Raw genomic sequence first — 16,010 nt, 5'->3', positions numbered from 1 at the left:
TGAGCGAATAACTCAGTTCACCCCAACTTGGGTTGAATGTGGACTAATATCGAAATACTAATAATCTTGCTAATATTGGAAATTTAAACTTTTCAAAAGGTTCATGTATCGGAACAGAAGTCAAATTTTCAAGACAGAGCAACAAATTATGACGATGCTGCATTATAGTAACAGTCGCAACCCACCTGTACTTTTTGATCTCACACGATTTGTTGAGGAAAACTGTCTTTCATTTCTTTGATGACGAGAACGTGTTGACCGAGATCTTGATAGAGTTGGCGCTTGACGGGCAATCGTACTTCTTTGATCTACATTAAAAATATCAAATTAACATTTGAAATCTGTCAACGAGTGTATACTATAGTAAGTAAGGTAGATAAAACGCAAAATTAAAATGAGATATGAAATAAGTTTTACCAGTTAGCCTTAGCTAGACTCTTATAGCGTCACAGAGATTCCTTATATATTATTATTTTTAATATAATTTAATTAGTAGATGGAATTATAGTCGGTAATTTATCGCATAGTAAATATTATAATACCACGAGTGCTATATAGTTTTGAAGGACCTACAGAAGTATGTGCACCAAGATGGCGCACATCCTGAACATAGTATGTGCACCAGGTTAAGGTTGTGCGTCATCTTGGCGCATATACATCTAGAGCGCCGTTTTAAATACTTGTACTGGAAAAAACATAAAAATTGTAAATAAAAATTAAAAAAAATTCATGTTAAAATATCAGCGCTTTCTATATCGTAAGATATAAAAGGTCGCGTGTCCAGGGCTTCGTTCGGAGTGAATATGCATCGTATAAAACTTACCTCTAGATTTTCTTCTGTCCGCATTTTTTTTAGATTTTGATACACTTTTTTGATATTCGATGACATTTCTGATAATGTTGGATATTTCACTCTCGCTGTCGTTTTCTATGAAAATGAAATAGAATATGAGTTCTATATTTATTCTGTGACGAAGCAGAATCAATTATACCCAGACCACAATCTCTCGTGTCTCGTATAAATTATTATATACTTATTCCATAGCAGTCAATTTGATTTAATTCGAACGAAGTCAAAAAGCCAACTCAATTATACTGTGGACAACAATCTTTCGTCCTATTCCCAGTTATGCGAGGTATATGAACAGTTATATAGAGAATTAATCCAAATTTTGATTTCAAATAGGTTGACTTTTGGTGAAAAAATTGGAGAAAAAATTGTTTAATTTATAGAATTTTATAAAATACTAAATTCGCTCTGGCACTTTTTCCAAATGTTTTATTAATAAAAATGATTGGATTAAAATTTAGATTTTTAGGGGGTTTGGAGTAGTAGAGGTCAAAATATACAAAAGGGGAAATTAGAGGTCACCTTTCTGCATGGCAGCGATAGGGTATGAATTTGATAAAAACTGAAATCATCAGGAAATGCTTTACGGCATGAAATGCTATATTGATAAATCTCTTTCGTGGTTAACATCAGATGAGTTTGAATGTATAGTAAATGAAATTATAAAGTTCTGGAGCGGCCTTAGATCACCTGTGCCGCCGTGATGCGCCGCTGTCCCGCACTCTCATAGGCTCCCGCGCTAATTCTTGGTGTAAACCATTATACATTATAATCATGTATGGTTCAGCTTGTTTATTCTGTACATTCAAATTTTCTCTTACCGTATTTCCCGGCGAATAAGTCTACCGGGTAAATAAGACGAGGCCTGTTTTTAAGCCTGAAAAATGGGTTTTTGCATATAACCGGCCAAACAGTCGACGCATCAACATCAGAATCTCAAATTACCATGCAATTGTATTCATGTTATTTCGTCATGCTGTGTTAGACCCCATCTAGGGTGTCGCTGCTCGATAACCAGTACTGGTTTTTCAGCGATTCCCTTCACCCTGAAATGCTATTCTTCTTTTATTTTATTCTGTATATGTAACTTGCGTATTTTCAAATTGTGGAAAAAATAAATTACTGATACTGATACTGATGCAATGTCTTTTGAGTGGTCAATAAATCTCTCTCTCCCATAATAACTACGGGAATTCGACCTGTCTTTAAATTTTAATCTAATTGTGTTCAACTCGCGATTGCGTCCACCATAAAAGAACATTACCTAGTACACAATAATAAGGCGACACCATAAAAATGAAAATTTCCATAATTGCCTAATAAGATGACCCCCCCAAAATCAGGCCAAAAATTTGGGTCTAGACAAGCGACTTATTCGCCGGTAAATACGGTAAATAAGAGGTTACTAAAAAGCCAAGAAGAAATCGTTTTCCAAAATCTTAATTTTTCTTCAATGATCTAATCTCGAACCTTCAGACTCAAAGGCGTCGGTTTCATCTTCACTTGTTTCATCTAGTTCAGGAGAATATCTGGCTCCCATATCGGCACCTGTAAATAAGAAAATTTTTATTTGTAAAATATCAACGAATGATATCACTACAATCATTGGAGTTAATTTGAATCAAATAGTAAGATCTACTTTTGTAAGAGCACACTTTTGTATTTATGTTCACTTGGGTTATTAAATATCCGTTATTTGATTGCTCAAAATAGGTCTGTGTGATTCTAATAATACTGTTATAAGTTTCGAGAATTCGAACAATTCAACGATATTTCAGCAAATAAACACAGTTGCCATGTAATCAGCTCTGTATTTGGATAACCAATAGGACTCAGATCCGTCAGTATTCATAATTCTGCGCAAAATATTTGAGACTTGAGTGATTAAAATCTATTTCATAAATATTTCATCTATTGTACACTAACTTGTATCTATTGATCTTCTTAGATCTGTTAATGAAAGCCTTTCATTCCCCGGGTGTCGAGAAAAGGTTGATCGCGATGTTGGATTTGGTTGCGGAGTTGTTTTTATTCCAGAACCTATGTTGGAAAAAAACACAAATGGTATTTTATACTGCTGAACAAAAAATATTTGTCTCGGAGTTAGACCGTATTTTCCAATTCGGGGCCGTATTCGTGCTCTCAAACTGCCGGACGAGGCAAATTGCGCCAAAGTAGAAATTTAAAATATCCGATGGTTAAAAGTTTGGACTTTTGAGAGAGAATAACCTAAGTCGAAATATTTGACACTAAGGAGATGTTTGGAAAAGTGGGCGGAACTTTGCATTAGCTACTTGTCTATACCTTGTTCAAAATATAAATTAAGACAAATTATCGCGCAAGAAATCTAACCTGTTGTTTTAGGTTTTGCTCCTGATTGTACATTTACACCAGGTCTGTGTAGATTCTCCGTTCTTCCGGCAGACGGAAGTGATTGCTGCACATCTCGGTCGTATGTTGGACTTGGCGAAGTAGGACTCCCTAAATATTGAATATGCATGGATTAGCTTAAACTTGAAACATGAAAGTTTTAAATCAAGAACTTTGTAAAGATAATTAAGAGATCGATTCACTCGTTCGCATTCGAGTTAGTGTTTGGCATGGCTACTCTGTTTACAGTAATTTTTCATATCAGTTTAGGGCTTGGCCAAATAAAAACTACAGAAATCACTTATACCTGCGATAATACCTAGGTCGAACATTTATTAGTCATAATTGCTTACCAATAGCTTTAGGAATTGTTACATCGGTATCTTCACCAACAAAACTTCTCTCCTCGACTCCATGTTGAGATGAAAATCGCACCGATGGTCGATCTGAAAATAAAAATAATTTCGTTTTACGTTTTACTTTCGTTCTCGTTTTGCAATTAAGTAGTTTGATTTACCTAACACCAAGGCAATACTAGCAGGAAGATTTCCTTGAAATAATTCAGGTAAATGAATACTTTATATTCAGGGCCTGAAAAATTTATTTTGTCACGAAATCATGAGATATATGCAGAATTGCTCTACGATTTGATATTACTTTTGAGTAATTGATGAGTGTCGCCCTGAGCAACAATCTATTTTTTACTTGCCAAGAAATGAAGTGAATATATTAAATACCTTTTCTGCTGGTACGTTTCTTCGGTTTTACGACATCCAACACCTGCTCATTGGCTGGCACTTGCGCCACTGCCGCTTGTAATTGTTCGTTGGTTGAAAGTGATGCTCGTGGTTCTGGTATAAGCGGTTCATAAATGGCTGAACTTACAGGAGGATCGAGAGCTAATAAAATATAAACATTGAAAGTCAAGTCAAGTTTTTTTATCCATCTTTTTTTGGATTTAGTTCAGACTTCAAAAAAGAGTATATAATATTCGATTCACAAATATCCTTCCCTCTTGTTTTCTTCTAAGTCAAATTTCAAAAAGACAAATAAACATTTCGACGAAAACACCAGATTTAGTTAAGAGGAAATAATGCGGGCCTATTTTTGAATTATTTGACAAAAAAACATTCAGGTATGAGAAAATAAAGACAATTAAACTGCCCGTTTCTTATTCTCAATAACTCTAGTATAAATATGTTACGCTGAGATCAATCGCATGTGCGTAAACAGCGTATACAGAGTCGCTTCATAAAATTCATGCATCATTAACCAGCGACGCGTCCGAGGGTTTTGTTTCTTTGTTTCATTACTTTATTAATATATAGACATGTTCATTCCACAATATCAATTTTTTTGCATATAAAGCTTTTATATTCATTCTAGATGTTACAAGACAATGAAAAGTTCCTCCAGTCGATGTATTTCAATATAATTTCATATAACAGAACTTCGACGATTACGCAAGCAACATTTTTGACACTTTAGTTTTCAATATTTTATTTTATAATTTAAATACCTGATTGACTGTCCCTGGAATTCCTCGTTTCAATCTGTTCTGGATGCGGCAGAGACTTCCTTGGTTCTATCTGTCCAACTGTTGGTCGACTCTGTTGATCTGTCATTATAAATTGAAAAATTAGGTCAAAAAAGCTGTTCGATGACTTTTGCAGGAATTTGTGGAATAGCACAGACATAGCCGAACCAGTGTTTAATTGATATATTCACGAGGAAAATACTGCTAGGGCACCATTATTGCAAGTTTTCACGCTCTCAATTAAGGAGACGCAGAGTCATATTCAAGTTAATTTTTTTCTTGAGTAAATAAAGTATTATACAAAAGTAAAAAAACATGGGGAATGAATTTTTACTGGGAAATGGAAGCCGTGGACACAGAAGGTTTGTCACCTAATTTGGTATTTTAGGACATATTACATCGTAGGCTGTTAAAGAATAAAAAGTTTTTGAGCATATTGTGAAGTCGACAAAGGAAAATATCGAACTTGTTTTTCGGTGCTTTGAAATACGAATGGTATTGACAAATTATTTAGGTTTAATGAACCCAACACAAGAACTAAACAACAGAACAAACTGAAGCTGGGAATACAATGAATATAATATATTATACGACAAGTCCGCAAATACCCAGAGATATACGATTGAGTATACGCACAGATATACGGAAGCGAATTACAAATTGTCAAATGATGGGAAATTTCATTGAAAATTCACATAAGTGCAACGAAACTGAATGCAATGGCACAGTGGGTAGCGTTGACCCAAACTGTGTTGATGGACGTAAACAACAATTAGCCACACGGTGGCGCATTTTTGTTTGAAATTTAGTGAGATGCAACGAAATTTGAATGAGAAATGAAATGCAATGGCATAGTGGGTAGTGTTGTCCAAAACTGTGCTAATGCACATGAACAATACATCGCCACAACACATCGCCTCATCCCCGTTTGAAATTATTAACTGTCCCAATTTTAAGCTGACAATATTATCATTTCTGATGGCGGAATGCGGATATTTATGAAGACAATAGTTGACCTTCTTATGATTTTACTTTTCTATTGTGGCTGTTTTATTTTTGTAATAAGTACAGAATAAAAACAAAGTCATTGCGTGAATGCCGAATGTTATTTTGAGTTCAATAAATCAGAAATAATGGCAATTCTACTAGTCAAAAAATAATTCCTTGGTAAAATTTGGAAAAAATTTTGCAAAATAATTTGTTACATTGTTTGACATTTCTAATGCGCTTTATACAAAACTAACGATTGAAACAATAACCAAATTTGACTTCTAAAAGTTTTCGTTTCTCTTTGTTAGCAAGAACCGTTGGGTAATTCTCGCGGAATTCAAGGGATCGGTTTAGTGACGTGTGAGTTCCGTGTCCAGTAAAGCGGCCTGTGTACTGGATATATGAGTAGTAAAATGACAAGCTAATACTCAAGAGAGTGGTATCGAAAGGTCATTGTTACGTAACAATAAACGACGCCTTTTTTTAGCTGGCAATCCAAGTTCGACCCACAAATATTATGGAAAGTGCCCGCCCAAGAGTTCGATGTCGATAGTCCTGCGCGCGCACAAACACTCCACAAGTGCTGAACACCTATCCACTACAGCATCGCACACACACACACTTAGTTTACTCTCATTATCTTTCAAGGTTTCAAATTAAAATGCTCGTCTGTAAATTGACATGCTAACTTTCAACTGCCATTGTAAATCGGAATCACTTGAAATGAATTCTAAAATGAAATCTCTTCGAGGCACACCAATGATCATTCCGCGGCACATTAGTATGCCGCGGCACGGTGGTTGGGAACCACTGCTATACAACATCGGATACCGGTGCCTATTTTTACCTGTTATTTTGGATCTTGCTCCAGGTGCTACGTTTTCATTTCGTCTATTTGAAGGTTCTGGTGGAATCAGTGGGAATGCTTCTGATATTTCTGGATTTGATGCAGTGGGGATTCCTGAATGTAAATCAAGCATTTGAAATTGAAGCAGAATAAAGCGAGGTTTACAGTTCAAACCTTAACAAACCTTCCTCCAGCTATTTTTTTATATTTTGGGCCCAAGCAGAAGGGTTTTAGAAATCACATACATCAAGACTAATGGAATCATTTTCATTGAGATCACTACATAGATATATCTTGTCGAACCTGGGTTGAAAAAATAGATAGAGATATTGTAGAAGTGAATTGGAGAAGTGGATATACTGAATGATACTATTAAAAATCAGCAAATACTCAGGGATAAACAATCGAATAAAAATGATTGAATAACAAACCGCCACAAGATGCACCATTTTATTTACGATAAACTTGGGCGCAACGAACCTATAACAAAATATAAATGAAAAAGCCACGGCACGGTGAGTAGTGTTGTGCGAAACTGTATGAATAAACATGAACGACGCATTGTGCTTCAATATTTAAAAGTAGTTTGAAAATGCAATAGTATGAATTTCGTTGTTCAGAGATATTTTAAAAAGACAGGTTCAAATTTCCTGCCCGGTATCGATTGGGTTTGGAATGCCGAAATTGATGCCGAAACTACTGTAACATGTTAAAATTAATTAACCTTCAATTAATGTTCTTCTACCTGTGGAAATATGCCTGCACAAAGCCAAGTTCTGTGATGGACTGAAGGGAGGCCAACTTACTTGCGACTGCGATCGACTAAAATCTTAAAAATAGCTCGTGATCGACTGATCGGTAATGAGATCTTACACAACAACAAATTAATTTGAATATTCCGATAATTGCACACACACATACAAGAAATTCCGCCACTGCCAAAAAGCTCAATTCTTCGGGCGCATTCCTAATGAAATCGCCATATTTTTCTATGTCCCATTTAATTTGTTAAATTTAATATGTAATTGTACCCGGCGTAACTGCTTCATCATTTATTTGAGATTTATTCAAATCATACAATTCAAACTTAAGACCTGCTTAATTTTTTGTTGTAAGTGATGAAAATCCCATAAAAAACATTGAGGTGAAAAATAAATATTCCCAAACTATGACAGCTCGAACTTTCTAATTTGCAATTTCCTTCGAGTCCGATTATCCACTCGCCTGGAATAAAAAAAAATGGGCCATTCTGATGTCACTGCGAGTGAAACAAATACTTTCGCATACTGCAGAAGTTATTGTAAGACCGTTCGCAGGTCAAGGCACACGTTATTCGGCACGTTCATTTCTTAACTTCGGCAATGGCAAAACTTTCTTTTATTACGTAATAATATGCTCTGTCAGTCTCACCCGGGATCAAGCACTATACAGTGCACTAGTACAGTTAGCGGATGCGCAGTACTGTATTATTCCTGTTTAAAAACACACAACACGCGCTGCATGAAACTGGTTCAAGGCAGTTTTTCTAGGTATATTATCAAATTTTTGCAACCAGACGAGAACGACTACCCACGAAGTGGCGATCGACGTGTTGGCCATCGTTGTGATGAGCATAAGGACTAGTGAAATACACGACAAACCAAATATAATTGAGTTAGATATTTATACCTGTTGTTTTGGGGCTTGCTCCAGATGGAACATTTGCATCTCCTCTATTCGAAGGTTCAGGTGGAATTAGTGGGAATGCTCCTGATATTTCTGGATTTGAAGCAGTGGGGATTCCTGAATGTAAATCAAGCATTTAAATTTGAAGCAAAACAAAGTGAAGAGTAGTGTTTGCGCAGCGACTAACCCCACCAGAACAAAATTTCAAATTTTGGGTTCAAGCAGAAGGATTTAAAATTTAATGACGTCACCACTAATGGAGTCATTTTTATCAATATCTATATATATATTTATATCATGATTTGCAAAACTCAAAAAGTGTAAAAAAATAATTTTATGACCATCTGATTTTATGACCATCGCCAATAACATTTATTTGAGTGTTATGAATTCCCTATTTCTGAGGCCTCATCGAATACAAACAAAGTGGACACGCTGGTTGTTTCGACTACTGGATCAATCAATTCCAAATTTTCAAAACTTGAAGATGGTGGAAACCGCTAGGCGGCAATATTTTTATTCAAATTTTTATGAATTCTGAGAGGCAGAATCTTCATCAAAAATGTTGCTGTTTTATGCTAAGTCATGGGAATATTTTTCATATGATGTAAGGCAGGGGTCGGCAACCTTTTGTCGCTCGCGGGCCTAAGTTAAGGTTGCAAGTCATTGGCGGGCAGCACATATTTTTAGAAAGTTGAAAACCGAACAGATGATACTTCTTATATTAAAATCAAGCAGTGATACATCTCTCGAATAGAATATAGATTTATTTCCTCATTGCATCTCAAAAAGTTCCATTTGAATATTTTCGGCGACATTGAACCCTTTGCACTTAGTTCTGCGTTTTGTTGCCATTTGTCTAATTTAAATTTAAATTATAGGCTTATTAGGTAATTGTGAATTCAGATTCAGCTATTTATTGTTCGTCGTGCAAAAACATAATTAACATAAATTAAATAAATTCATTGAAATAAAAAAGTACAATATTTGATCTGCAGTGGACGAGGGGTCGCGAGAAGACTATTAAAAGTCATCATGTCAGCGACATCATTATAGAAGCAGAGTAAGTCAAACAATACAGAAGTAAATCAGCAAAAATAATTAAAACAATTTGGGAACTAAAAAGTACGTGAGAACGGAAGATTCAGTAAATAAAGTATTCACTAACTAGATCAACTCAACGTCATGCTCCAGCGAGCACGCCCACAACAAGGAAATTGCTGACGTACGTGACGTAGCATAACAATGTTGACTACTAGGGGAATTCCCTGCAGAAGCAGTGGAACTACTAATATAACATATGAATTGAACTACAAAGGTGGAAAGACATGTTGAGGAAACAATGACTATTAATAAAAGTAACAAATATTGTTGAATTTTGACTTTGTTGGAAAAGGCCTGTTACGGGAAATATGACTATAAAAAAATTACAGAATATTATTGAATTTTGTCTTTGTCGAGAGAGTTCATATTACAGTTATATTGTGAAGTGACTCTTGTAAGGAGCACACGCTATTAAAAAATATTATAACAGTAATGGTAATCAATAAGGTGAATAATACCTGACCTATTAAGGAATCTTGAGTAAATAAAGGTAAGATACTCCAGTGCTTTGTGAGAAAAAAGTCATACTTGAATTTAATAGAGCCTTGTGATTAATTGGTGAAAAAGAAAGGCACATAGTAAGAGCTATTGACAGCGGAACGGGTTGAATAAGAGTGAACACTCATTTGTTTGATAAAATAGTGTTTAAAAGCAGGCAGTTTATTATTAATATGTTGGCGCATGAGTTTCAGTACCTCGATTTTATAAATGTCTGCCATTTTGATTATTTGATTCTTATGATAAAGAGGATCTAATTTTGATTTTTGAATTTATACTTGTTAGATTATAATATAGTTTAGTCTCACAATAAATTTTGTTACATAAAAAGTATAATCGTCAAAACAGCTGTTTTGTTACTATAATTCTGAGAAGCGCCGCGCGCCAGATTGTAGTACTCCGTGGCCGGATCCGGCTGTAGGTTGCCGACCCCTGATGTAAGATGAAAAATGAATAGGCTGAATTTTGGGACTGATTGGTAATTTTGGGGAATATTTCTACGTCGAATATTGGCACTTACCAACTACTTTAGGTGTCGTTACATTAGCATTCAATGTCTCTTCGCCAATGAAACGTCTTTCCACAGATGAACGTGAAGTAGGAACAGGCTCTGGATCTCGATTGGAACCTGAATATAATAAAAAAAGTAGTAAAATGACAAAAATCACACGATCATCTGCATCATATCCAAATTAACTATTAAAAGAGAATTATATTGTGTATTAATTTGACGATTATTCAGTTTCACCTGAAAGGTTCTGTGAGATGCTTTGTAGGCGTTTGGGAGGCGGCCTTAAATATATTCTCGAAAAAACTTCAAAAACTTGAAAGTGAAATAATTTAGGAATTTTAGTCAGAAATATTAACTTCTGAGATTTCGATACAAAAATTCAAACTCTTGATTTTCTACATTAGGGAGTTCTAGAATGCGAATCCAGTTTCCGACTCCAATATTAGGCGCTCCCGAAGTATGTGTACCAAGATGGCGCACAACCTGAACCCTAACCTGGTACACATACTAAGTTCAGGTTGTGAGCTACATCCTGGTGCGCCTTCAAATAAGGCTGATAAGATGCCACTGTTGATGTTGGAAGGTTGAAAATCTTTCAGACTTTTCATGACATTCCCTGACCATCCCTATTCACAGCTTTGGTGCTGGCCTAGAATACTCAGATTTTCAGCGAATGTTTTACATGATGCTAATTCAAGCCTTGCGCTCTGAGTAGGCTCTGTACAAGCAGTAATTGATATCCAACGTAAAACTACAATTATTTGTTGGCCGGGGGACTTTCCGTTGGGCGTTGACAACCCTGGGTGAGGTAAGAGCATGGAATTTGAACTTGGGATTTCTAAAGAGCGATGCTTACACAGTTAGGTCTAACGCTTTAAAAGCCCAGACATCGTTTCGTAAAAAAATCAGAAATTTTGCGAAAGTAAAAGATTTTTAATACAGCAATAGCTTTGTTCAAAGTTTGACGCAAGTTGGATGTATCTCAACAAATCTAACACAAACCTTCTCTTTCTCCTTCTCCATGCCAAGGTAAAGCAGGTCGTTGTTCGGGACCACCTACTGCAGGTACCTGAGAACTACCAGATGCTCCTTCACAATGCCACGGTAAAGCAGGTCGTTGCTCGAAACCACCTACTGCAGGTACCTGAGAACTACCAGATGCTCCTTCACAATGCCAAGGTAAAGCAGGACATTGTTCTGGACCACCTACTGCAGGTACCTGATAACTACCAGATGCTCCTTCCCCATGCCGAGGTAAAGCTGCTTGTCCCCCTGGACCACCGATTACTGGAGGTTGTGAACCTGAAACAAATGTATCATATTTCAAATTTGCAGCATAGGATCGGGATAATATTGAATGAACAGGTGTTGGAGTTGTTGCAAGTGAAAAATCGCTTTCTTCTGGAAATATTAGACTAATCGATTTTAAAATTGGGTACTCTTGTAGTATGTGTACCAGGTTATGGTTTGGCCATAATTTTAATCAAATTTTTCATATTTTATTACGAGTTCGGGGACTGTCTGTTATAGCCAAGTGAATATACCCCCTGCCCCTGTTATGCCGTGGACACAGAAGATTTGACACCTAATTTGGTGATGTAGGCTGTCAAAGATTGAAATAAAACGTTTTTGAGCATATTGTGAAATTATCGATCGAAATTATCAAACTTTTTCTTTGGTGCTTTGAAATACGAATGGTATTGACAAATTATCTTAGTTTGAATTTAGGTTTTATGAACCCAAAACAAGAACTAAATGAACTAAATAATAGGACAAAACTAAAGCTGGGAATACAATGAATATAATATATTATACAGCAAGTCCGCAAATACCCAGAGATAAACGATAGAATATATGCACGGATATACGGAAGCGAATTACAAATTGCCAAATGATGGGCAATTTCATTGAAAATTCACATAAGTGCAACGAAACTGAATTTAATGGACATAAACGAAAATTTGCCACACGGTGGCGCATTTTTGTTTGAAATTTAGTGAGATGCAACGAAACTTGAAAAAGAAATGAAATACAATGGCATAGTGGATAGCGATGACCAAAACTGTGTTAATGGCAGTGAATGATAATTAGCCACATGGTAGCGATTTCTATTTGATAATTACTTAGATGCAACGAAATTTGAAAAAGAAATGAAATGCAATAGCATAGTGGATAGTGTTGACCAAAACTGTTCTCATGCACATGAACAATACATCGCCACAACACATCGCCTCATCTCCGTTTGAAATTAATAACTGTCCCAATTTTAAGCTGACACTATTATCATTTCTGATGGCGGAATGCGGATATTTATGAAGACAATAGTTAACCTTCTTATGATTTTACTGATTATGATGATTTTTAAAATGACAAGCTAATACTCAAGAGAGAATGGTATCGGAAGGTCATTGTCACGTAACAATAAACGAAACGTTTTTTTATAGCTGACGACCCAAATTCGACCCTCCAATATTATGGAAAGTGCCCGCCCAAGAGTTCGGTGTCGATAGTCCTGCACGCCCAAACACTCCCCAAGTGCTGAACACCCATCTACTACAGCATCGCGCACACACACTTAGTTTACTCTCTATTTCTTTCAAGGTTTTAAATTAAAATGCGCGTCTGTAAATTGACATGCTAACTTTCAACTGTCTATTGGAGATCGGAATCACTTGGAATAAATTCTAAAATGAAATTTTATTGCGGCACACAAATAATCATTCCGCGGCACATTAATTAGTATGCCGGCCCACGGTGGTTGGGAACCACCATACGGTACCGGATACCTTGTTTACCTGTTGTTTTTGGTCTTGCTCCAGATGCCACATCTCGTCTATTTGAAGGTTCGGGTGGAATCAGTGGGAATGCTTCTGGTATTTTGGGATTTGATTCAGTGGGGATTCCTAAATGTAAATCAAGCATTTGAATTTGAAGCAGAATAAAGCGAGGTTCACTGTTCAAACCTTGACAAACCTTCCTCCAGCTATATTTCAAATTTTGGGCCCAAGCAGAAAGGATTTAGAAATCACATACGTTAAGACTAATGGAATCATTTTCATTGAGATCACTACATAGATATATCTGGTCGAACCTGGGTTGAAAAAATAAATAGAGATATTGTAGAAGTGGATATACTGAATGATACTATAAAAAAAAAGCGAATACCCAGGGATAAACAATCGAATAAAAATGATTGAATAACAAATTGCCACAAGATGGCGCCATTTTATTTACGATAAACTTAGGTGCAACGAACCTATAACAAAACAAAAAATGAAAAGCAGCGGCACGGTGAGTGGTGTTGTGCGAAACTGTATAAATAAACATAAACGACGCATGGTGCTGCAATATTTAAAAGTAGTTTGAAAATGCAATAGTATGAATATCGTTGTTCAGAGATATTTTAAAAAGACAGGTTCAAATTTCCTGCCTGATATCGATTGGGTATGGAATGCCGAAATTGATGCCGAAACTACCGTAACATGCTAAAATTAATTAACGTTCAATTAATGTTCTTCTACCTGTGAAAATAAGCCTGCACAAAGCCAAGTTCAATGTGATGGACTGCAGGGAGGCCAACTTACTTGCGACTGCGATCGACTAAAATTTTAAAAATAGCTCGCGATCGACTGATCGGTAATGAGATCTTACACAACAACAAATTAATTTGAATATTCCGATAATTGCACACACACATACAAGAAATTCCGCCACTGCCAAAAAGCTCAATTCTTCGGGCGCATTCCTAATGAAATCGCCATATTTTTCTATTTAATTTGTTAAATTTAATATGTAATTGTACCCGGCGTAACTGCTTCATTATTTATTTGAGATTTATTCAAATCATACAATTCAAACTTAAGACCTGCTTAATTTTTTGTTGTAAGTGATGAAAATCCCATAAAAAACATTGAGGTGAAAAATAAATATTCCCAAACTATGACAGCTCGAACTTTCTAATTTGCAATTTCCTTCGAGTCCGATTATCCACTCGCCTGGAATAAAAAAAAATGGGCCATTCTGATGTCACTGCGAGTGAAACAAATACTTTCGCATACTGCAGAAGTTATTGTAAGATCGTTCGCAGGTCAAGGCACACGTTATTCGGCACGTTCATTTCTTAACTTCGGCAATGGCAAAACTTTCTTTTATTACGTAATAATATGCTCTGTCAGTCTCACCCGGGATCAAGCACTATACAGTGTGTATCGTATTTAGCGGATGCGCAGTACTGTATTATTCCTGTTTAAAAACACACAACACGCGCTGCATGAAACTGGTTCAAGGCAGTTTTTCTAGGTATATTATCAAATTTTCGCAACCAGACGAGAACGACTACCCACGAAGTGGCGATCGACGTGTTGGCCATCGTTGTGATAGAGCATAAGGACTAGTGAAATACCCGACAAACCAAATATAATTGAGTTAGATATTTATACCTGTTGTTTTGGGTCTTGCTCCAGATGGAACGTTTGCATCTCCTCTATTCAAAGTTTCAGGTGGAATTAGTGGGAATGCTCCTGATATTTCTGGATTTGAAGCAGTGGGGATTCCTGAATGTAAATCAAGCATTTAAATTTGAAGCAAAACAAAGTGAAACGTAGTGTTTGCGCAGCGACTAACCCCACCAGAACAAAATTTCAAATTTTGGGTTCAAGCAGAAGGATTTAAAATTTAATGACGTCACCACTAATGGAGTCATTTTAATCAATATCTATATATATATTTATATCATGATTCGCAAAACTCAAAAAGTGTAAAAAAATAATTTTATGACCATCGCCAATAACATTTATTTGAGTGTTATGAATTCCCTATTTCCGAGGCCTCATCGAATACAAACAAAGTGGACACGCTGGTTGTTTCGACTACTGGATCAATCAATTCCAAATTTTCAAAACTTGAAGATGGTGGAAACCGCTAGGCGGCAATATTTTTATCCAAATTTTTATGAATTCTGAGAGGCAGAATCTTCATCAAAAATGTTGCTGTTTTATGCTAAGTCATGGGAATATTTTTCATATGATGTAAGGCAGGGGTCGGCAACCTTTTGTCGCTCGCGGGCCAAAGTTAAGGTTGCAAGTCATTGGCGGGCAGCACATATTTTTAGAAAGTTGAAAACCGAACAGATGATACTTCTTATATTAAAATCAAGCAGTGATACATCTCTCGAATAGAATATAGATTTATTTCCTCATTGCATCTCAAAAAGTTCCATTTGAATATTTTCGGCGCCATTGAACCCTTTGCACTTAGTTCTGCGTTTTGTTGCCATTCGTCTAATTTAAATTTAAATTATAGGCTTATTAGGTAATTGTGAATTCAGATTCAGCTATTTATTGTTCGTCGTGCAAAAACATAATTAACATAAATTAAATAAATTCATTGAAATAAAAAAGTACAATATTTGATCTGCAATGGACGACGGGTCGCGAGAAGACTATAAAAAGTCATCATGTCAGCGACATCATTATAGAAGCAGAGTAAGTCAAACAATACAGAAGTAAACCAGCAAAAATAATTAAAACAATTTGGGAACTAAAAAGTATGTGAGAACGGAAGATTCAGTAAATAAAGTATTGACTAACTAGATCAACTCAACGTCATGCTCCAGCGAGCACGCCCACAACAAGGAAAT

General features: G+C 36.0%; 1 protein-coding gene across 2 annotated transcripts in view; it reads right to left on the bottom strand.

Moving 5' to 3' along the window:
• The window catches only part of LOC144411879 (uncharacterized), a 51,054-nt gene that overhangs the window by 6,889 nt on the left and 28,155 nt on the right, over nt 1-16,010 (bottom strand). For both annotated transcript variants that reach the window (XM_078109532.1, XM_078109533.1), the window contains 14 exons: nt 14,812-14,925; nt 13,168-13,275; nt 11,375-11,674; nt 10,382-10,489; nt 8,263-8,376; nt 6,595-6,708; nt 4,740-4,838; nt 3,958-4,119; nt 3,574-3,666; nt 3,203-3,331; nt 2,777-2,890; nt 2,321-2,398; nt 824-928; nt 186-308 (listed from right to left, as the gene is read on the bottom strand). In XM_078109532.1, coding sequence (XP_077965658.1) covers nt 186-308; nt 824-928; nt 2,321-2,398; nt 2,777-2,890; nt 3,203-3,331; nt 3,574-3,666; nt 3,958-4,119; nt 4,740-4,838; nt 6,595-6,708; nt 8,263-8,376; nt 10,382-10,489; nt 11,375-11,674; nt 13,168-13,275; nt 14,812-14,925 — 1,761 coding nt within the window. The remainder of the gene's footprint in view (nt 1-185; nt 309-823; nt 929-2,320; nt 2,399-2,776; nt 2,891-3,202; nt 3,332-3,573; nt 3,667-3,957; nt 4,120-4,739; nt 4,839-6,594; nt 6,709-8,262; nt 8,377-10,381; nt 10,490-11,374; nt 11,675-13,167; nt 13,276-14,811; nt 14,926-16,010) is intronic.

This window comes from Styela clava, chromosome 15 (assembly GCF_964204865.1).
Source record: "Styela clava chromosome 15, kaStyClav1.hap1.2, whole genome shotgun sequence".
Classification (NCBI taxonomy): domain Eukaryota; kingdom Metazoa; phylum Chordata; class Ascidiacea; order Stolidobranchia; family Styelidae; genus Styela; species Styela clava.
The sequence above is the reverse complement of the archived record's forward strand: the minus strand, read 5'-3'. Positions and strand labels throughout refer to the sequence as shown.